The sequence below is a fragment of the Melospiza georgiana genome, chromosome 1 (assembly GCF_028018845.1).
Source record: "Melospiza georgiana isolate bMelGeo1 chromosome 1, bMelGeo1.pri, whole genome shotgun sequence".
Classification (NCBI taxonomy): Eukaryota; Metazoa; Chordata; class Aves; order Passeriformes; family Passerellidae; genus Melospiza; species Melospiza georgiana.
In genome coordinates, this window is record NC_080430.1 from 44,234,475 (window position 1) to 44,255,834 (window position 21,360).

The following is a 21,360-nucleotide window of genomic DNA, read 5'->3' on the forward strand; positions in this document are numbered from 1 at the left end:
AAATTTTATGTCACTTCAACCCATAAAAGACTGAAAAAAAGTTCTGGTCTAATGCAAGACTCTGAAAAACTCCAGTGCTTTGGAGGGAATGCAAACAGCCTGGATGGAATAAACATCTCTTTTGTAAGTTACATTTTCACCTCACTTACAGAATTCAGAGATGTTGCTGGAGGATGGAGGGGAAGAGTCAGAGAATAGAAGTAATTTTGCAAGAAAACTCACAATTGAAGAAACACTAGACGTTTCAGGTGGTCAGTTTTAACCATATTTCCATATTGATGAGCTTTCAATAAAGTTTTCAATGTATATGACTGCACAAACCAAAACTTTTAGACCACAATGCTGCTAAACTGGCAAACATCTTTGGTTTAACTAACATACTTTTGAACTCTTCATGGCACTCACTCACATAGTGAGGCAAAGATAGTATTTTAACATGTGCTTAGAGTGTTGATCACAATCCCATTAGAAGCCTAACCTTTGCTATCAGGGGTATAACATGCTTAAGTTTACTGATCTTCACACAATCAACTTATAGAGGTTCTCTCTGGTGGAGAGACTACTAAATGTGACAACCTTTGAGTACTACCTGTACTTGAGGAATCTGCCAAAAGGTAGATTTTTTTTCTACCTTATGCTTTCAGAAGCCAGCAGCACCTTAGTTCTTACATTCTATTTATTTTTCAGTGTTCAGTCTTCAGTGAGACTAAGATGACTAAGGCCAGGTGAACTACTGCCTGAATGCTGAATACCTATGGTTTTTGCCACATTGCCTGTTGCACCCCTCAGCCCAGCAGGTTACTTCTCTCTGCTAAAGGTCAGGGGTCTGTGGTGGCTTACAGATCTGTCAGCTTCCTGTTCTTCTTGTAGGAGAGTTCTGGCCTCTCCTACAAGAAGAAACTGGTCTGTAGGACCAACACCCTTGAGATGTTGGTCCTACAAGGATGTGTATGACAGCATGGTACTGATGGTTGGAAGATGGGAGTCTCCTGATGGAGAAAAGGGACACACAGAGGCACATCCCACCAAGAGCCTGCAGTAATTTCTCTCCACTAGCATGTTGTGTTCCACAGCTTTAGCTCATCTTCTCCAGTGCAGGCAGCTGGTTCATGGAGAACAAAGCCCACAGCTGTAGCTGCAAGCAAACAGGCAATGCTGGGGCTGTGCAGTCCTGCCACTGAATGTGGCTGCTGGTCATTCCCAGCTGGAGCTCACACGCTCTGGTGGTGCCAAGTGAGAACAGCTGATCAGCTCAGGAATGGTTTTTTTCTTGCCTTCATGCCACTTTCACACAGCCACAAGTGTTTTTACTTAAAATCTATTTTGTATTCACTCTTACTTCCTAATTTTTGTTATTTTTGACCCTACTGAAATACACACATGACAATATTATTTCTTTACTCTGACTGGAAGGATCTGTCCTCCCTGCACCCCTGAAAGGTTACAAGGAGCTGAGGAACTGCAATAAGCAAGGGAGGATTCACTGCCTTCCTACAGCCTGCCCACAGAACTTGTTGGAGACTCTCTTGAGACAAAGCCTATTCAGAACTGAAAATCTCATTTGTTTTTTAAAGAGACAGAGCTCAGGCCTCAAAAACATGACATCACCTGAGAGGAGATGGCTGGGAAGGAGCCCAAGCATCTTTTCTGCCACTGTGAAGAGCACCACTGAAATACTGTGATAACTCAAGAGGAGAACATTGCAGAAATATGCACAAATATTGTGGCACTCTTCCTCTAGGCTGCAATTCCTCTCCTAGCCAATTTTACTTTGTCATTCTGAAACAAAATATAGCATGTGGAAAAAATTTGCCCATTACATTCTTAGTTGCCCATTTTTAAGAATCTTTCCTTTCACATATTTCTAAATAATTGAAGCACAGACAGAAGCTTAATCCAGTCATGGCAGGTGCACCAGCGTGCCAAAAACCCCCAAAATCTGACCTCTGGTCTCCTTAATATCTCTCTGTGTTGCTAGGCTTCAATATTGCATTTACTGAAGCTCATTAGATTGTTTTCTGATCCAGGATAATTCAAACAGGTCACTAATTTGATTATGAGATTGACAACATTCAAGGCCCTGAGAACTCTCCCCCAGGATGCAGGAATATCTGCTTGTACTCTGGTTGACAATTCACATATTTTCCTCAGCATCTTTCTGGTTTCACACACTGAAAGAACCCCTTTCCCCACCTCACAAAAACCAACTCATCTTTCTATTGTATCCCCTAAAAAGTTATATAAGGAGGGGATGTAAGGATCCCTTTAAACCTTACACAATCAGCCATCAAAAGCACAGTACTGCCCCGAGGAAAGAATGGAGTGACTCCCTGTGGTGTCTGGGCCAGTAACTCAGCCCCAGATGCACCTCCTTTCCATCCTTTTCACCTTTCTAATGTGTTGTTTGATAAAAGCCTCTCGATGATGTATTAAACATTTGGACTTCCAGGAATAAAACCACAAACAACAAAGAGAAGCAGTAAGGGCGTCCTGACTTTCCAAAGAGCAGTCACAGTTTGTTGGAACAGGAAGGAATGTAGGAAGTGTACGTGTTCAACACAAGAAGAGTCTCCAGGAAAGCACAGTTTTTAAAAGTTTTTTTTTAACTGTCAAGTCAAAATGAAAGTGCAACGGACTTCCACATGAGGGTGTGGTGTTTGAAGACAAAATGCAATGTGTCAGAGCAATTCAGATCACTTCACTGAGGCACATCTCAACTGCAGTACCTGCTACTCATCTGCTGAACAAAAGGTTAGTTTTGTTTTAATTCTTACTGCTCTATATATTGGATGATATTTTCTTTGCATACATTAACTCTTAGTTAAGTTAGCTTTACAGAGATATATCATTTCACTAAAGGCACATATCCTTTCCAGTTTCAAAATCAGATTTGCTCAGTAGCAGGACAGAATACTGCTTAATTTATCAGAGGAAAAAAAACCTGTCTGTTAAAACTAGAGATAATAAACTAATTCACCATCATTCATACAATCCTACATGAAGTTTAAATACACAGAAACACTGAATTTTTATCTGACTGGAAGGCTGAAGCAATTCTGCAAGGAAGCATGCAGTTGCAGATTTAATATATTTATTAGTATAACAGAAAGCTACTTGAAAAACCAGCAGCTTCTGAGCTGTTTGGGTACTTGTGGGCAGTTTGCACATGATAAAATTCCTTTCTGTCATATCATTCTGAGAAGCTCCAGCTGGAACACGCAGTGTGCCCACAGCAATCTGCTCCAGTAAGCAATTCCACATGGGCATGGCTCCCTGTGTGGGATGGAGACTAAACTAAGCCTTCCCACCACCCTTCAGTGCCCAGCTGCCACGGGACTGCTTGGCTGTCTGCAATGGGCACATGCTCGTGTGCCTGAGAGACAGCACCACCAGGAAAAACAAACGTGAGCAGGCAGGAGAGCCAAAACATAACTGTGCTTTTAAGGGAGAAATGTCAATGTAGCATTTTAGATAACTTTGTTTCTGTCATGAACTCAGGGCAGGCAAAAGCTTATCAGGCAGCGGAGCACAGAGTCACAGCCAAACCGCTTTGTCATACACAGACTTTTAAAGTTTGCCCTGAAATGTTTGCTGGTTTGCTTTCAAGTAAATTTACCAGTGATACAATTTGATTAAGTATTCCTTGATGGGTTCTGTATTAAGTGTTTTAAGACCACAAGAAAAATATTTTCATTTAACTTCTAATTTTCCTCAAATCCCAGCTAAGTGGATTAAACTCTTCTTGCTGCAGTTTCTCTTCTCCTAAAAAAAATTAATAAAATAAAGGTTATTTTGCTGCTGATAACTAAATCTTTCCTCAAAGTACAAAAAAGCTGCAAAAGATTACTGCTGCTGGAAAATCCTGCTAACACAGCTTGTTAGGCATGAACAGACATCCCTTTGCCAAAGTATTAAGTAGAGTGACTGTACTTTTCCATTCTGCACATCTCATTAAAGATGACAATAAAGATAACAATAAAGAAGAAATTGCAAGACTTAAAAAGGAGTAATCCTTTTTTAAAGTTTGATGGGAAGTGTTTTGTACTATTCCGTTAACATTTCAAAGTCATTAAAGATGAAGCCAAACCAATAGCTAATATTAAACTAATACACTTTAAAAATCTGGCTAAGAGAATCACTGAAAAAAATCAAACAAAAAAAATTTCATTTCTCCATTTCTCTCTATTTAATTGGTTTGCAACCCTTATTATGAGATCAATCAGTAACTTATTTTTTCCTAGTAGACAGATATATTAAAAAAACTTCAGGAGTTTAAATATTCATTTAAACTTCATTTAAACAATTGTCTAAGAAACAGAAATGGTATTTGCATTTTTCTTTCAGGCTTGAAAGAGCCAAATTGTAGCTCTGGGACAGAATATCAGATAACAATCTGCTTTCAGCAACATTGACCTCAAATTCTAAACACTGCTATGATGCCAAAAGGGGAACGTGTTTTTCATTCTCAGCTGATTTTTGCTACTGCTGTTAAGAAACCTTAGTCCCATTTATTCCAAGGAAACAGGGTACTGTAGGACTGTATTTTACAACAGACAGAATTTCAGCACACTAGTCAATGAACACAGCTACAGGAAAAGAAGAAAATAATGCAGGACACAAACTTGCTTAAGACCTAATCTGAAGATACAAATGCTTAAGCTTCAACCCTAAGCTGGCAGTGAGAAGCCAGCCTCAGTGTTTACAGAGTAAATCCATCATGAGATCATACTTCAAAAACCAAACTGAGCTGTTTGGGTACTTGTGGGTAGTTTGTATGTGATAAAATTCCTTTCTGTCATAACATCCTGAGAAGCTCCAGCTGTAAGATGCAGTGTACCCACACAATCTGCTCCTGTAAGAAATTCCATGTGGGCATGGCTTGCTATGTGCGATAGATACTAAGCTTGTTCTGCTGCTGTTCAGCAACTGACTCCTTGCTGTGCTTTTTGTAATGGGCATGTACAGGGCACCTGAGAAACAAACAAAAACACTCTCCCTGTACTAGACACATATCCAAAATTTGTCAGAATTTATGACAGCAGACAGCTGCTTGCCTCAGCTCTAATCAGCTCATATTCCTTATACACCTGATTGCAGCAGCATTTACAGCCTTCAGCTGCTTTGCTTTGCAGAGGCTGGAGAGGGGAAGGTGTAATTCCAACCCCATAAAGGTACAGACAGTTATGTGCAATGGAATTTTGCCAAACATAACACAGTCAAAGCAGGTAAAGCAATGATGGCTCCTTGACTCAAATGCAGAAATCAAATGAGGGGCACTCCAGGCATTATACAACCTCAAATGCTAAGGGTGAGGAAAGCATTTCAACTGAATCCATTTTACAAGTATTGCCCACACTGATGTCCTCTATTTCACGTGAGAACTTGAGATGTTACTCTATTTCATGTGAGAACTTGAGATGGTCTGCTCTGCCTCAGTTACTGTCTAGCTTCACTTTGATTATTCACAAATGTATTCTGAATATACATATATAGGTATATATATATGTTCCTCAAATTTGAGATGTATAAGCAGCTCTGAAGAAGGGTTTTAGTTTTCAACAGAAATTTTAGAACTTAAACCTAATATTATTCCTTTGGTGCTCCCTTCTCCCCACTTTTTTGTGTCTTGTAGCTTTGCCACGGTCTGAGACATGAATAACTCAACAGATTACTGGATTGATGATGAGGAGGATGACCTCAACCCTCTTATAGATTACAATACCTATGAGCTTCTCTGTGAAAAAAGTGATGTGAGAAATTTCAGAAAATTATTCCTCCCAGTGTTCTATGCACTGGCTTTCACAGTTGGAGTGGCTGGAAACTCACTAGTGGTTGCAATTTATGCCTACTGCAAGAAACCCAAGACCAAGACAGACGTGTACATCATGCACCTCGCCATCGCTGATCTGCTCCTGCTCTTCACCCTCCCCTTCTGGGCTGCAAATGCAGTGCAGGGATGGGAACTTGGAAACCCCATGTGCAAGTTCACTTCTTCTCTGTACACCATGAATTTCAGCTCCAGCATGCTGTTCCTGGCCTGTATCAGCGTGGATAGGTACAGGGCCACTTCTGAATCCCAGGGCCATAGAAGAGTGGGCAAACACTGCAGTGTTACCTGCCTCTGTGTCTGGCTGGCTGCCACTTTCCTCAGTATCCCAGAGCTGATATTTAATCAAGTCAAGAAACACAACGAGAGGAATGAATGCCTTCCCATATTTCCAATGAACATGGAAACACTCTTAAAATCAACCATTCAAATCCTGGAAATTATCCTGGAATTCCTGCTTCCTTTCCTAGTAATGCTGATCTGCTATTCTGCTACTGCTCGGGCAATCTTTAGGTCTGCAAATGTTAAGAAGTCCAGGCCTTTCAAGGTGCTGCTGGCAGTAGTGGCTACTTTCATTGTCACCCAGCTACCCTACAACATTGTGAAGCTGTGGCGAGCCATAGACATCATCTACATGTTGGTGACAGACTGCCAGGCCAGTAAAACCATGGATGTGGCACTCCAGGTCACCAAGAGCATCGCTCTGTTCCACGCCTGCCTCAACCCCCTCCTCTACGCCTTCCTGGGCGCCTCTTTCAAAATGCACATCATGAAAATTGCTAAAAATTACGGGTACTGGAGAAGGCAAAGGCAGAATGGAAGACCTGAAGAAATTTCTATGAATTATGAAGACCCTACTGAAGAAACAATCAGTTTCACTATATAGGCCCTCCATTGCTTCCACCATCTTACATAACCAAGGGAATTGTTTACTGATTCCAGGAGGTATTGCTTCTAGACCTGTTTCTCTGCAAGTCAGCTTTCAGATGAATTTCTGAACCTGCCAAGACATCACAAAGCACTTTCAAATGGAACATGTTTATTGGAATCAAGCAAGAACTGAATACTGAAACCCCTAGAAACAACCCAAGATATTTACTAAACAACAACATCAAAGAACTCAAACAAAAAAAAAGCACCACAACAAAACCCAAACACCTAAAAACACCCCCAAAATTTAAATTTCCAAGTGTCACAGTACTAGGCAATTAAGCAACTATGTAATGAACAACCTGTACACATCTAAGTACGTGATTAAAACAGAGAAAAAAAACTTCACCAATCAAACAACAGGAATCTTTGTACCAGAAGTTAATAATCTTGTGTTTCTCCAACTATTTTATAAAACTTTAGAACATTTGCCTAACAGTTCAGCTCCATTTCTCAACTATCACTCCATAGATAACCTTGCAGATTGCAATGAAGCATAAGCTTATGGCTGAGAATTGAGAGGGAGAAAGAGGGGGGAAAAGCCATTCTCTGTGTTTCTACAAGTATATACCAGCAACAACATCCTCCACAAAAACACTCCAGCAACTCCTTTTCCATAACTACAGAAAAATGATCTTTCATGTCTTCTTTTCTGCTTACCCTAAGCTTCAACCAGTGCTCGAAGGGTGGCTGGCATACTCTAGATTTTTATAAATGTAATAAAAATTTCAGGTAATCATCAGATACAAGGCCTGGATTTTTTTTATTTAGAATTGCTAAAATTAATCAAGGACTGCAATAACTGCATCTGCTAAAATATATGAAGATATAATAAAATCAAAGAATAGAAAAAGTGCCCTGGCTTTTGTTTTTTCTTATCTTTATTTTTGTTTTGTTTTAGTAGGTACTAACATCTCTCATCATAGGCATTTACCAACCAGCAAATGGGAGAGGCCTTGCTTGACAAAACAGAGAGGTTCTCATTCCATATGGAGCTCATGGATTTACAATTTTTACAAAGAGAGGTACCAAGGCCATTCCCTGCCACAGTGTTGGCAGGGGTTCCAGGAAAACAGCAGTTTTCCATGAGTCACTGGAAGCATTTCAAACATACTGGCAAGCTAGCTTAGCTTTCAAAATGAAGAAGTGGTGTTACAGCATTCTGTCCTTATCTTCAAACATCCTGTGGGCACTGACAAAATGTCTCAGATTAGAAAAAATCTACAGATTAGAAAAGCCAGCAAGAATCTCTCATTTTTAGATACTGTTCCTAGTTACACAATTATGGACTGGAACAAAAAGCTCTAAAATGACAGACAAGAAACAACAGTAGCATAAACAAGACACGAGCCTCTTCTCCCTGTTTGGATTACAAAAGCTTACAGAATGTCTGCTCAGAATGTTTTGAGAAATACTAGGGCGTGAACAGATAAGTCAGAAGTGCCTGACAGGTTTTCTACACATACACCATAAATCTGACCTATTTAAGCCATACTGGATTTGCTATACACATGCAGAGCATAATAAGAAACCCCACTTCTTCAATGAAGTAACTGACTCCTTGCATGTGTGATTTATGACTTGTCTTCACAAATACAGAGGGACATTCTGACCAGACTTCCAGGCTTCTGGGATTCCCACACATCCAAGGTTTTAATGTCCCAAAAGTTAAAAAAACCCAACCAAAACCAACAATAACAAAAAAATACCTTCCCAGCCAGGCAGAAAGAGAGACGAATACAGAGCCAAATGAACACGTTTCTCAAACTTCTTGGGATTGCAGTGCCTTTTATGCATCTGTCTTTATGCAAATCTGACTTCACTCTTTGTATTTATTAAAAATAAGACAAACCAAATAATGCTGCCTTATGTTTACTCTCCTTTTTATAATTCAAATAATATTATTTTGTGTGTGTGACCCCCTAAAACTTTCTTGTTTTATGAATATTATTTTGTGTGTGACCCCCTAAAACTTTCTCAATTACTTCCTCAGGGACAGCATTGCATAGCTGGGAGACAGTGACCCAGAGCAAAGGCTAAAAAGCCAGTAGTTAAGCAACACTCTTAGGTCAGGAGACAAGATTCCATGCCTCTTTTTGCTGCCAGTTTTACAGCAGTAGAACAGAGAGAGAGATCTATCTTCTGGTGACTCCAAGTATTGCACAAGCATGTAGCAGCAGCTAGCTGTCATAATCGTGTACATAAATGAAACATTCCAGTTTAACAACTTGGTTTATTTGCTTGGATTCCAAACTCCCAGGGAATGATGACTTTCAAGTTGCTGTGACATGTTTTGGCAAAAAAAGTAACAGTACTACAATATCAGGGACAGTTGCCACTTACAGTACAATGCATTGATTTTACTGGGAATTATAACATAAGGAAATCTCATTTAATAGTCAGTCCAACTGCACTACAGGCTACTTTAAAAGCAGCCATTTTTTACTGTAGCTATATGGTACTCTCAAGCCTCTCACACAAGCTGCCAAAGACAGCTTCATGAAAACAAAGCCATAAATATGTAATTTAACTGCTAGAAAAGAGGTAATGTTTAAAGAAAATAGCAGCATTCACTCTGTGAACAAAATTCAGAGGTTCCAAAAAGGGCTCAAATCCCCAAACTGGATTTGAATCTTGGACTTTGGTTCACAGAACAAAAGCTCAATTCAGCTCCTTCTACCGCTTTACATGCTATTGCCTTTACTCAGGAGAAGACAAATTTTCATCTCAGAAATGGAGCAAAGTGATTTTTTTTCAATAGTTCTTGAAAACAATTCTACCTTAGCCATTCTTATTTAGGTTTCCACACTTACCACTGCTCCACCACTTCTTGCCATTGATCACATAGCTGTTCCCATCTCGCTCAATGCTGCATTGCATATTGGTGGCATCACTTGAAGCCACATCAGGTTCTGTGTCAAAGGAAGAAAACAAACCACCAGATTAAATATAAAGGTAATACAACCTTCACAAACATAGGGCTCTGGATACACTATCAAAAGTTTTGCTCCCAGTAGAAAAACTTTTTGAAGAACTCGCTGCTGGTGGTCAAAAGAATTCCTGTTTTCCAACAATCTGTTATTCACAGCCAGTTTAAATGTACTTGTTCTTGGCCTTGGACCACCCTTTGCAATCAGCCTTCTTCCTTTCCTTCTCTTTTTAAATCCTTTATCCTTCCATTCTACTTACAGGTAACAGTCATATTTCTCCTCAGCCTGTTTTCTCCTCTTGGGTTCTTCCCAAGCGAACATAAAGATTGAAAATAATTTTGTGGTTGTATACGAAATACACTACATGAAGTTGACAGCAAAATTTCATTAATGATTTTTTGGAACAGGAAAGATTCTTACTCTCTCCTTTCACGGTTACATCTTTTTATAGGCCATCTACTTTAAAACAAAAGTATCTATCTCCTCTTGGGAAACACAGTGAAACAGAATTTGCAAAGTAAAAGTTTGCAAGGCTCAGTTCTCTCAGTTCCATCTAAAATACGAGGATCAAGATTTTGATCCTCCTATTTTAGATGGAAATAGTTCCAAAAGCTACCTTCCAGAGATGCTGAATGCCACAAGCTTTCAGGAGCAAAACTAAATACAATGCTGAGCTATGGACACAAAGCAAGTTATTTCTGGGTTGTGTCTTAAAAAAAAGCTATGAGACTGCAAAACCACACAACTTTAATCACAATAATCACACTTGGACCCAACTGTGTTTGTCTAGAGAACTCCACAGCACACTACAAGGAAGGGTAAGCTCTACTGCAAACCTGTTTGGTACTACAAATTTTATTTTACTAGTACAAAAAGGAAGCTAAAAAGACATAGAAAGCAAATACTAATTATTGTAACCATGAAAATTGGCAACTACCAGGAAAGGCAGTACGGCTGCTCCAGTTTGCACTCACACCTCATAGGTGATTTTATATTCAAACACATTCACTGATACTGAATTAGTACAGAAATGTCCACTGTAACACACAGCTTGCAGTTTTCTACTCTTCCCTGCATACACCATGTGAAGTTTCAACCAATTGGCTCTAACTGTCTTCTGGAGAAAAACTCACCTGTCATGCAGAAGCAAGAACTAATCTTCCCTTCTAGGAGAGGCTCCAGCCACTGTTTCTTTTGCTCTTCGGTGCCATACATGTGGAGAACCTCCATGTTTCCTGTGTCTGTAAGAAATCAGCAGTCATGATTACTGCTCAAGACACACAGCCTGTAAGGTGTGAGACACCCAACTTTTTAATGCTCCAGTGCCATAGTTTTGGGATTAAACCAGGGTTGCTAACCTGGTGCATGACAGTTGAAAACCTCAGGAGCAATAAGGGATCTCCCTGTCTCCTCAGCTATTAGGGCATAGTCAAGCTGGCTGAGACCACTGATATCTGGGAGGAAAAGGTTCCACAGACCTTCTGCTTTGGCCAATTCCTGTCACAAGAATCAACAGAAAAAACATCAGCAATAAGTCATTAAAAAAAAATTCTGGTTTGCAACACATTTTCTTCACTCCTGCCTACCCTACTGTCCAATATATCTGATGCTTTTTGCAATAGCTATTCTGAAATTGTAGGTTCAGTCTTTGATTTAAAGGTCAGATATACCCCTCTCAGACTTCATTTTGTTTTTCTTCTCTCTCATTTGTTTTCTCTTCCTTTCTTTTCCCTGTTCTTCACATTGTTTCTTTCCATGTAAAGTAACTTCTCTGACAGGATATACCAATCACTCTTATCCTCTATGTCTGTGCTCTTTTACTGCTATAGTGTTAAAAATATTTGTTATCCCCTACCTTCAGTTTCTCCAGCAGTGGTGGTTTCTTCCATTTGTCCTCAGCATTTCTGTGTTCAGTGTAATATTTTATTATTTCCTTAGAGAAAGAAAATAAAAGACGATGTTTAAATTAAGAACACATGTAACACACAAATAATAATACATCTCTTCCAGATCTATGACCCAAGGAACCAAGTAAAAAATATTCAACACAGGTTTACATTATATAGTTGGCTGCATTATAAAATTAAATATATCATTGGAAGTTCACGGCAAGCTATTCATTCTGCAAGACTTTAAATATCAGATGACCCCAATCAGTACATTAACTACTATTTGGTATTGTTTAAAGCATGTGATGGAGATAGTATCCTAGGAGGTCAGTATTTTCTGGAGATAAAAGTACCTATTGACAACTGTACACACAAGAGGCACAAACCCAAAAGTAAAACAACAAATAAAAGCCTGATGTACTGACAGTTAAGATTCAAACACATAACCCAGCTAATCTTTTCTTCACTGTGAGGAAAAAAAAGCATTTTCTCTTTCTGTCAAAATAATTCCTTAACAGATAATGTAAGCAGTCATTCCAAGCACCAGTCGTTAGTTTTAAGTGAAACTCTAAATTCAGTAATCTTAGTATTTTCACAAACATGTTTTACTGAGGCACAGAACTTCAAATCTGGCCCAAACCTAGTTATAAAATGAATAAAAGTAGTGCCCAGTTCTGAAAATGACACAATAAAGACAAATGGCCAAGAAGATTTCACAAGTCCTGATTCACAACCCCCGTTACCAGAAATAACATCCAAGCACAACACAACTCATCTGAAAAACTTGCATGTTTTTTTGTGGTTCATTTGTTTTTAAAGAAAATATTTTAATTATTGCAAGGCTTTCTTGGACAATCCAAAACTACAATCCCAACTTAGTCACAGAGATACTTTTTAAGAAACTTTGCACATCAAGAGCTACTGCCCTCGACCTCTCCTTGTGATAAGTAGATGTATTCATTAAACATTTAGATTAAGACGTTTTCTGCATTTCTGCTTGACTTGGAAAAAAACATAATTCAAAAAGCCAAAACAACAAATTCTGTATCAAAAGCCATCTGTACTTCCATGAGGCTAAAAGCTGAACCAACTTGCTATGTGGAAATTCCTAACTTCCCTAGGACATGAAGTAAACTACTTCATCTAACTTTCCCTTCTACTAACTATAGACTTTGTGCATATTTCATATCTGATTTCAAACTTTCATGGGTATTATATATATTCAGGAATGAGGCTATTCTGACACATTATGCAATCCCACTTTCTGTCACAGCCTAAAAAGCAAGAAACAGAAAAATGCATCTTCATATGGTTAAAATCAGCAGTTTCTATTTTTAAATAGGTGTCTTTTGATTCAGTATCTGAGAGTTCTAGGTGGTTGTTAGTCTAACAAGTCTTCTGGCAACTTCCTCTAAAAAGTAACTCTTTCTAAAAAAGAAGGTTTTACACTTCAAAAGTTTAAAAAATAACTCTTTAATTAACAATGCACACAACATTTTAATGTTGTATTTTAATCCTGAAAAGAAATAACGCTGTCTATAATGATTTCTGATAATATTTTGCAATGACACAATCATTATTGCATGAAAATCAGGCTGTTTTGGAAAAAAAAAAAACTAACTAGGAAGACATGACTTCTATACATATTTTTACATTTTTATAACATCTAGTCAGAAAATGTTCCTTTATAAACAGGTTGATGAAAAGCTTTTACCTTCTCAGCTGGATAAATGTGCTGCTTCATGAACTGCTTAACCTTCAGCAAAATTTCTTGGCCTTTCCTGCTTTGATGGAAGAGCTCTCCAGAAATGCTGTGCTGTGTGCTGCTGAAGGATGACCTAGGGAAGAACATTCAATCCAGTAACAAGACCAGATTTTCCCTCATAATCACAGAAGCTGCCTTAGACAGGCATTTAAATAAATGAAGATGTTGGAAAAGCTTTGCCTTGCCTTTGACCAGTAATCTAGACCATTCTTACCTTTTTGAGAGCTCTAATCCTCTTTGTGCCAAAGGCTCCACAAGCTTTGCAAATTCATGACTATTCTCTGCAGAAGCATTTCCAATAAGATACCTGGCATATACACCCTAAAACCAAAAGAAAACCATATAAGGCATAATTATGCACTTAAAATTGTTTCTTTAACACACTGGTGATTTCTCCAAATATAAAAGAAACACTTTAATGCACATGGTCTTAAAAGGAAAAAAAACTTACTGGGATATGCTAATATTGGTTTTGGTACATATAATGGATATAATGAAGATGCTTGCTGCACAAAAGTTGAAATCATATCCCAGCTAAACCAAACAAAAGGCAATCACAAAAAGTAGTAGTGGAAAAGTAAAAACTAAAAAAGACAAATGTCTGCACATGATATGCAAAACGAGCCCAGCCTGTCCCTCAAGCCAACTGACAACAGCATAGACATACAATTATTACCCATGACTAAATGAACTACCCACAAACACACAAGGTATGTGGCATTTCAGCAAATGTGAGGGTATTACCTGGGCTATCCCTGCCATTTTAAAATAGGACAAAGCAAGAAAAAAGTTCAAGTTGGGTAAAGCAGTGGAAATACGCCTGCAGCGGCAGTAAATGGATACCAGTTCTTCAAAGGAAGGAGTTTCTACAAAAATAAAAAGAAAACAAAGAGTTTTTTTTAGAAGACTCAACATTTTCTATGATTTTTCCCCACTTTATTCCTCAAACATTTGTGCAGTTTTTAAATTTTATGAGGTATTTCTTTTACATAGTAAATATATGATTTATCATTTCTCATGACATAACTGTGATATGGAGAGACCAAAAGAAGTAGGAACTGCCAGAATTTCAGATAACCACAACAATTCCTGCTGCCCTGTGTCTTCACTCCAGTCAGGCAAAAAATTAGACCTGGGTGGAAAAAAGGCTTTTTTTGAAAAAAAAAAAATTATATATTTACATTTACATTTATTTTTTCTTCCTTTATCTCTTAGAAAGGTTCAAAATAAGGTTTTACAGAAGTAGCATGCTGTAGCTAAGACAAAGCTTGATAGAAGCTTGATAGAACAAAAGTATCTAAACCCTCACTATCAGCATGTTTGCTACAACAAAAAAAATAAATTATGGAAAAGTTCTTTACAAATGCCAAACTATATGCTTGTGAATTTACCATTTAATTCCTACAACATTTCAAATAGAAACCAAACATAGGATTTGTTTCAAGAAAAAGATTAGTTTCATACCTATGGTGTCTTTGAAACCCAAGACAGAGCCTTGACCTAAGTTCTTAATAGATGTAGGCCAAAAGTAGAATTGAGTGGCATATGCTAAATCTGCTAAAGGATGACCAGTAGTTGAAAGTTCCCAGTCCAGCACTGCCAAAACACGAGCCTTAAATAAAAATAAAAACCTCAAGTGAGTGCTAGAAGACATGTTACCTCCATCCACAAATGCACAACCCACTCAATATCCAAGTGTTTTATTTGGTTACTGTATGTTTAAAATTAAAAACACACTCTAGCTGTCAACAGCAAAGATTTCCTTTTGGCACTATCTAAAGATCTGCAGAAATTTAACATTCACATAGGGACAGAAAGCCAGGCATTTTTCCAAAGAAAATCTCATTTAAATCTACATTTTTGAGTAGTGTTCTTTCTGTCAGAAACTTCCAAACTCTTCTAGCATAAAAGATGATTGAATTACAATTTCCTAAAGAACAGCAGTACTGAGAGTTGTTGTATTTCTTCCCCAGTCCTGTTCCACACTTCTTTAGCATAGAAATTCACACCAGACCATGTACAAGAAAACCTAATTCATCACAACATTGTCCATAGATTAACACTTCTGTGGGGAACTGAATTTCTTAAACAGGAAGTCAATCACTGCCCAGAGTGAGTCTCTGCTGCAATCCTTGCAATGGTGTCATCAGCTGGGTGGTCTGAGACTCCCCACAGTCATTCTGCTAAATTCCTATAATCCAGCTGTCCTGTCAACTTGAATGACCCCTCCAGCCTACTCATGATCCATGGCTACTTGAAATATGTGGAAAAGTCTTTCCTACATGGCCAGTCCTGCATATTCAGGAACAATTTCTACAGATGACTTAAAATGACGTATGTACAACTTGGTCAATTCCTTCAGTTCCTTCAGGAAGAGCTGGGAGAGTCCCCAAGTCAAATTCCCTGCTCAGGGAATCAATCAGCACATTTAAGCCTATAAATCATGTCTGTCAACTAATCTATGCACAAAATCCCTAGGAATCTCTGAGATTGGTTTCTTTGTCATGAAGCATGAATTGCAGTCATGGTCACAAGTTCCAGTCATGTCCTCTGGTCACAACTCAGCAGGTAGCACAGAAAAAAGTAATGAAACTGTTGATATAGGTAGCACATATTTATTTCCATAAACTAGAAACAATAAAACAAAACAAAACAAAAAAAAAAATCTCTTTTTCTGAATGGGGAACTTTCAGGGTCTCTGTGATCTACACGTGCTCCATAACTAAACAGCTTTGGCAGATTTTCCTTTGCTTCACTAGTGTCATGTATCCTACATTCAGCTCCTGCTCCAAAAGCCCTTGTTGTTAACTGAAGCCACAAAACAGACATCAGTGGGCTTTGGATCAGATGCTTATGTAGCTCAATGAAGTGAGTCTTCAGCTGCACTGAATCCAATAGGATCTATGCATAGAAAATGCTTTGTTCCTGAACTTTGAAGCAGGGACTGAATAAAAATGAAGGAATAAATAAATCTCTCAAGGATAGATTGGATGGGGCTCTGAGCAACCTGGTCTAGTAAAAGGTATCCCTGCCCATGGCCAAGGAGCTGGAAATAGATGATCTTTAAGGTCTCTTCCACTCCAAACCATTCTATGATTCTGTGATTCCACTGATTGTATATAGCTCCTGCAATGAAAGCCAGGACTGTATTAGGTACCTAAACACCTTACACAGAGTATAGAGAAGAGTGCAATTTTCTACTGTTTCTTTCAAAGGTGTTCCATGCTCTAAAATAATCCACATATAAGTGTCCTATTACATGATAGGAGTACAAACAAATGAAGGGCCAAAACCTCCTAAATGTACAAATACATTTCAAATACCTCTGTTGGGTGGAAGATGATGTTATCTATTCTGAAGTCCCCATGAATCAGCGTTTCTTCATTGTCATCAGGTGGCAAGTTGTTTGCTAACCACTCGGCCAGCTTGTTCATGGCAGGAATATCTGTATGAGCAGCTGCATCATACTGTTTTTTCCAAGTTGATACCTTAAAAACACAAACACTCCAACAGATTTTTCAGTTGATTCACAAGTTTTTCAAGACTACAAAATTTTGAAGCACATACTTCTAGGCTTTGGCTACCACCATGTTTCTTGAAAATTCAGTAAAACCTCTGCATTTGCAAATGTGAACTGAGATATCAACAGATGAAATGAAGACTACATCTACATCAATCCTATTTACATAGCCCAATTCTAGTGTTATTCCAAAAGCAAATCTGTTTTCTTTCCCTAAGTACAGCATTACAGAATCAATCTGAATGTAGTAGTGGCTTCAGATTGTGCACGGTTCATTGAACTAAGTGAAGTTTTAATAGCTAAAATACGATAATTATTAATAAACTATTTAGCTTGCAAATCAAATAAACATTCAAAGACCAGACAAAAGAAGAGAATGTTGAGTTGTACCTGTCTTTTGCAGTACCCTGGTCCTCTACCATATCCTTGGAGGCCCAATGACTGCAAATCAAAGGAGTGCAAGAGGGCCAGAGTTTCTATCATTGCAAGATACAGAGCAGAGCGCTCTGCAGGGCCCACCTCAGGCAGGGAGATGTCTCGGAAAATGCGACCCTAGAAATGCCATAAATCAGGTATTTAGTGGGACATGCACATCAGATGAAAAAAAGTAAAGCTATACATTCCACAGCCAAAACCAAATGTAGTGAACCAACACTCCCTATGCAATCAAAAATTCCTTCCTCATTTATTTTATTCCTCACCCAGGGTCAATGAAGGGATTCATGGTAAACCCAGGTCTATAGTATATAGTGTATCTGTAGATGAAATTCTGAATTAGAGCACTCAATCCAGGTATCCTCAAGCTTGAAAGTACCAGGAAAAACAATGTTACTGTACTGTCTCTAAAAGCTAAGTTGCAGAAAAAATACCAATGAAGACCTCAGGGGAAAGGAGGGGCAGGCAGGGTAATGGGTGGGTTATGAGTACAAAGACTCAAACAATCCAAAGAAATTCACTTGTTTTTCTCCTTAAGAGTAGTTGAATACATTTAGAAGATGGGTTTGTTGTTCCATTTTCACAATTGTTAAAAACAGACCAGTGCCGACCACCATAGAATGGACAGAACATACATCTACATACTTAGAAATGTAGCAAGGTTTCTTTTTAAGGTATCACTTTGTTCTAATCAAAACCAGTAAAATCCTCCATCTTTGGAGGATTTTAAGAAATCTGTTTCAAATTTCTCACAACCCTTACATTCTATTAACCTTGACTTACAGTTTTGGTAGGAAGGTTAACCTAATCTTCAGAAACTGGCCCACAAACTAACATTTCTAATTTCCCAGTGAGCCTGATAGAACAGGATGCAATGAAAAGGAAAAGGCCTGAATTCAACTCCTCCCAGAGGATAAAAAAAAAGGAAAAAGACACAGTAGAGCGAACCTATGCTCAAAATCACCAAAATCTAACAAAAAGTGCATCAATTCAGCTACAGCACCCCCAGAGTGGTGGACCACAGACAGAGCTATGCTGTGTTCTTTCTGAAACTAGTGTTTGAACTAGAATCCTGCTTTGTTTTCAAGAACAGGTGATTGTATGTCAGCTCCTATCTTCAATACTAAAAAGCCTCCAGGATGTCCAAAGATTCATTTTACAGACTGAATTTTTTCCCTCTGACTTGTGTATGATTTTCACAGAAGCAATATTGTCTCATTTCAAGATATCCTTCCAAGAGCTCAAACAAGAACAAGAGGTTAAACACTGAGCTAAAAAATTCAACAAAGTGTGAAATAAGCCCTGGAGAAGCTGAAATCTGTGAGAATCACTGACAGCTAACATTTCTTCAAAGCATCAAAAGATGATTTACTCTCATATCACAAAACTATGCTGAGCAAGGCTCTAACAGAAAGGTTTTAGACAACTTAAAAGCAGCTTGGAGTAGGGAAAAGGGAAGAATCTCTCACACAGGAGGACCGACCTGCACATGCTGCATTATATAAAACTCTGTTCCAATGACAGAAACATCACTGCAATACAAAAGGGGCTCAGGCACTGGAAACCCAGCTGAAAATAAGGCTTTCTGCACACGGTATTCTCTATCCACCTGAGGAAGACACAAAAAATTTAGGGTCAATTAAAACCTCTCAAACATAAATGAGCACAGTGAATCCTCTTGAATGTTTAATTATATGTAGTCCAGCAACTCACTGCATTTCTGGACACATTCATCAGTGTGCTGGACCACCATGTATGGACCCAGGTCACCTGCAAAACAAAGTGTTTGGAGCTCAGTGAAGAGTGTTACTTGCCTTGTGTGCTCCAGGTAAAAGGGGACCATGGGGCTTCTTCCTGAGCACAAAAGCCTGCCCACCCTTCTGAAGGTAAAAGGTTGGGTTTGACTGGCCTGAGCTGCAGAGAGAAACATTATAATTACTTAAAAATTCAAGTACTTACAAATTTGTAAGCTTCTAACAGAAATTATACTTGCAAAATGCATTGTGACTTGATCTGAACAAAATGGCAAGATGGAGGAAAGCATCTTCTGTGTTGTGGTTTTTTTTTCCAAATCTGGACTGGAAGAGGCTGCCACAACAGAGAAGTTGTGGATGTCCCTCTCTGAAAGTATTTAAGCCCAGGCTGGATGAGGCTCTGAACAACCTGGTCTAGAGGAAGGTGTCCCTGCCCATGGCAAGAGGATTGGAACTAGATGACCTTTAAGGTCTCTTCCCACCCAAACCACTCTAAGATTCTACTCTATGATTAAATTACTGATTATTCTAGTACCAAGACCCATTGTTTGCCAGCCTGATTACCACATCCAAAGATTATACTTAAGGTACAGCCTATAGGAACTGTAAAATTTTAAAGAATGCATGTTGAAGTCACAGAGAAAATTAGACATTTCAATTACGTGTAATAGAGAAGGACAACCCAGTTAAACCCTTCATCACACCTTGTCTATCACATTCTAATCAAACTCATTGATCCTTATTTTCCCCAAGGCTCATTGATCCTTTTTTTTCCTCAAGTGTTAATCTGCATGCTTTTCTCTCCTTATTCTTGTTCATTTTAAAGAAGTATTCTGATCTAGACCAATAAACAATTAGACAACTATTGGAAAATGAAAATCAAATGAACTTTTGCCATCATTCTTCCCATTATGTTTCCATTCTCCCCAAAGCAGTTAGGGCACAGTTTGTAATAGTTTAAAAAGTTTGACTGACAACACTTTGCCTGGAACAAAACAAATTTAGGCCAGCTGAAGCCTTGAACTGTAATTACAAGACCAAGAAGTAAAAGCATAAATACTAACAAAATTTTAGCAGACTTTACTATGACTTTACTATTAGCTACTCTCCTAAGGCTCCTCCTAAAGTCTTCTCAGCTGAAGAAGATTAGGGCAGACTGAATGAATTAATGTTTTATATTTACATCAGAAGACAATGAAAAATTGTTCACTGTTTCTTAGTGGCAGTTGCAGATAAGTTAGTCAAGATCACACCTACAAAGGAATTAAACCTTATTTTTAGAAAAACTTTACTTCTAATAGTTAGTTCCTGACATGAAGTCGTGCAGCCACACCACTGATTTGCTGAATGCAAACTCAGTGCTCTACGGAACAGAGGTTTTTTGGTGTAGCACCTCCCTGGCACACTGCATGATGCTCCCTGGGCAGTAACAGGAATCTCAGCTCATCCTAACGCTGCTGTCGTGCATTTGCTTACCTGGTGATAGCCTAATGTTTTCACTAGTGATTTCTCAAGCCATGTGTGTGTTTGTGAACATTGCTATTCGCTGTGCAATTAAAGATGGAGCACATCAATTGCGATTTATGTGTAGGTAATCAAACAATCGTGGATGTACTCCGAGGACGGCGGGAAGCCCATCCAATACACAGCCCGCCCACAGACGGCCACAGGCTGAGCGTGACAAAGGGCACTTCGGCCGCCACCGCGAACTTTGCCTTCTCCAGCAGCTCAAAGGGCGAACTAGGACATGCCTTTAATTGGACTAAGAATGCATCTTAAAAATCCATCGATGGCTGCTGCCCGCCATCCCAGCAAAGGGACCTTTGACCACTTTCCCTGGCGGGCGGCAGCGTGCGGCTCCTCTGCCCGCCCCTCCCGGTCGCTCCGGGGCAGGGGAGCGGCGGCAGCGGCCCCGCCACCTGGGTTAGTGCCCTGTCACCTGTGTCACCGGTGTCACCTGCGTTACCTGTACTGCCTGACAGCCAGCGCGCCCGCGGGCTGCCGAGGGAAGCCGGGCAAGCGGCTGCTCAGGTACCGCTCCAGGCTGCCCTGGTCGAAGCGGTGCTGCGGCCGCACCTCGCTAGTGCCCGGCTCCGCCGCCATCCTCGGAGGCCGCACCGGAGGCCGCCCGGCCGGGACACCCGGAGGCGCCTCGGTCCGCCAAGGAAAGCCCTTCGCAGCCCCCTGGCTGTCGGGCCCGGCGGCTTCTCCCGGAACACGACTTTTCCCGGGAGGCAGGTCCCGCCGCGGCGGCCACCGCCCCTCAGCCGTGAGGAGGCGGCCCCGGGAAGGGCCGGCCCCTGGAAGGGC

The 21,360-nt window shown here is 39.6% G+C and overlaps 2 protein-coding genes across 3 annotated transcripts in view; one reads left to right on the plus strand and one right to left on the minus strand.

Moving 5' to 3' along the window:
• The window catches only part of ACAD11 (acyl-CoA dehydrogenase family member 11), a 29,122-nt gene that overhangs the window by 7,696 nt on the left and 66 nt on the right, over nucleotides 1-21,360 (minus strand). The window contains 14 exon segments of the mRNA XM_058028590.1: nucleotides 9,571-9,669; nucleotides 10,821-10,928; nucleotides 11,046-11,184; nucleotides 11,543-11,620; nucleotides 13,291-13,414; nucleotides 13,556-13,662; nucleotides 14,086-14,207; nucleotides 14,806-14,953; nucleotides 16,665-16,829; nucleotides 17,252-17,413; nucleotides 18,780-18,905; nucleotides 19,111-19,210; nucleotides 21,017-21,173; nucleotides 21,176-21,359. Of these exon segments, the coding sequence (XP_057884573.1) occupies nucleotides 9,571-9,669; nucleotides 10,821-10,928; nucleotides 11,046-11,184; nucleotides 11,543-11,620; nucleotides 13,291-13,414; nucleotides 13,556-13,662; nucleotides 14,086-14,207; nucleotides 14,806-14,953; nucleotides 16,665-16,829; nucleotides 17,252-17,413; nucleotides 18,780-18,905; nucleotides 19,111-19,210; nucleotides 21,017-21,173; nucleotides 21,176-21,359 (1,819 nt within the window).
• On the plus strand, nucleotides 2,674-7,596 carry ACKR4 (atypical chemokine receptor 4). Of its 2 annotated transcripts, XM_058028622.1 has the most exons (3): nucleotides 2,674-2,760; nucleotides 5,545-5,551; nucleotides 5,650-7,596. In XM_058028622.1, exons 1-3 carry the CDS (start codon nucleotides 2,674-2,676, stop codon nucleotides 6,711-6,713), a joined length of 1,158 nt encoding a protein of 385 aa, XP_057884605.1. In that variant the 3' UTR covers nucleotides 6,714-7,596. The 2 variants fall into 2 exon arrangements, with proteins under 2 accessions (XP_057884605.1, XP_057884595.1); XM_058028612.1 differs by lacking the exon at nucleotides 5,545-5,551 and having other exon boundaries at nucleotides 2,713-2,751; nucleotides 5,633-7,596.

Excerpts from the sequence above, each read along its gene's own strand:
- ACKR4 (XM_058028622.1), top strand. The coding sequence starts at position 2,674 with ATGTGTCAGAGCAATTCAGATCACTTCACTGAGGCACATCTCAACTGC.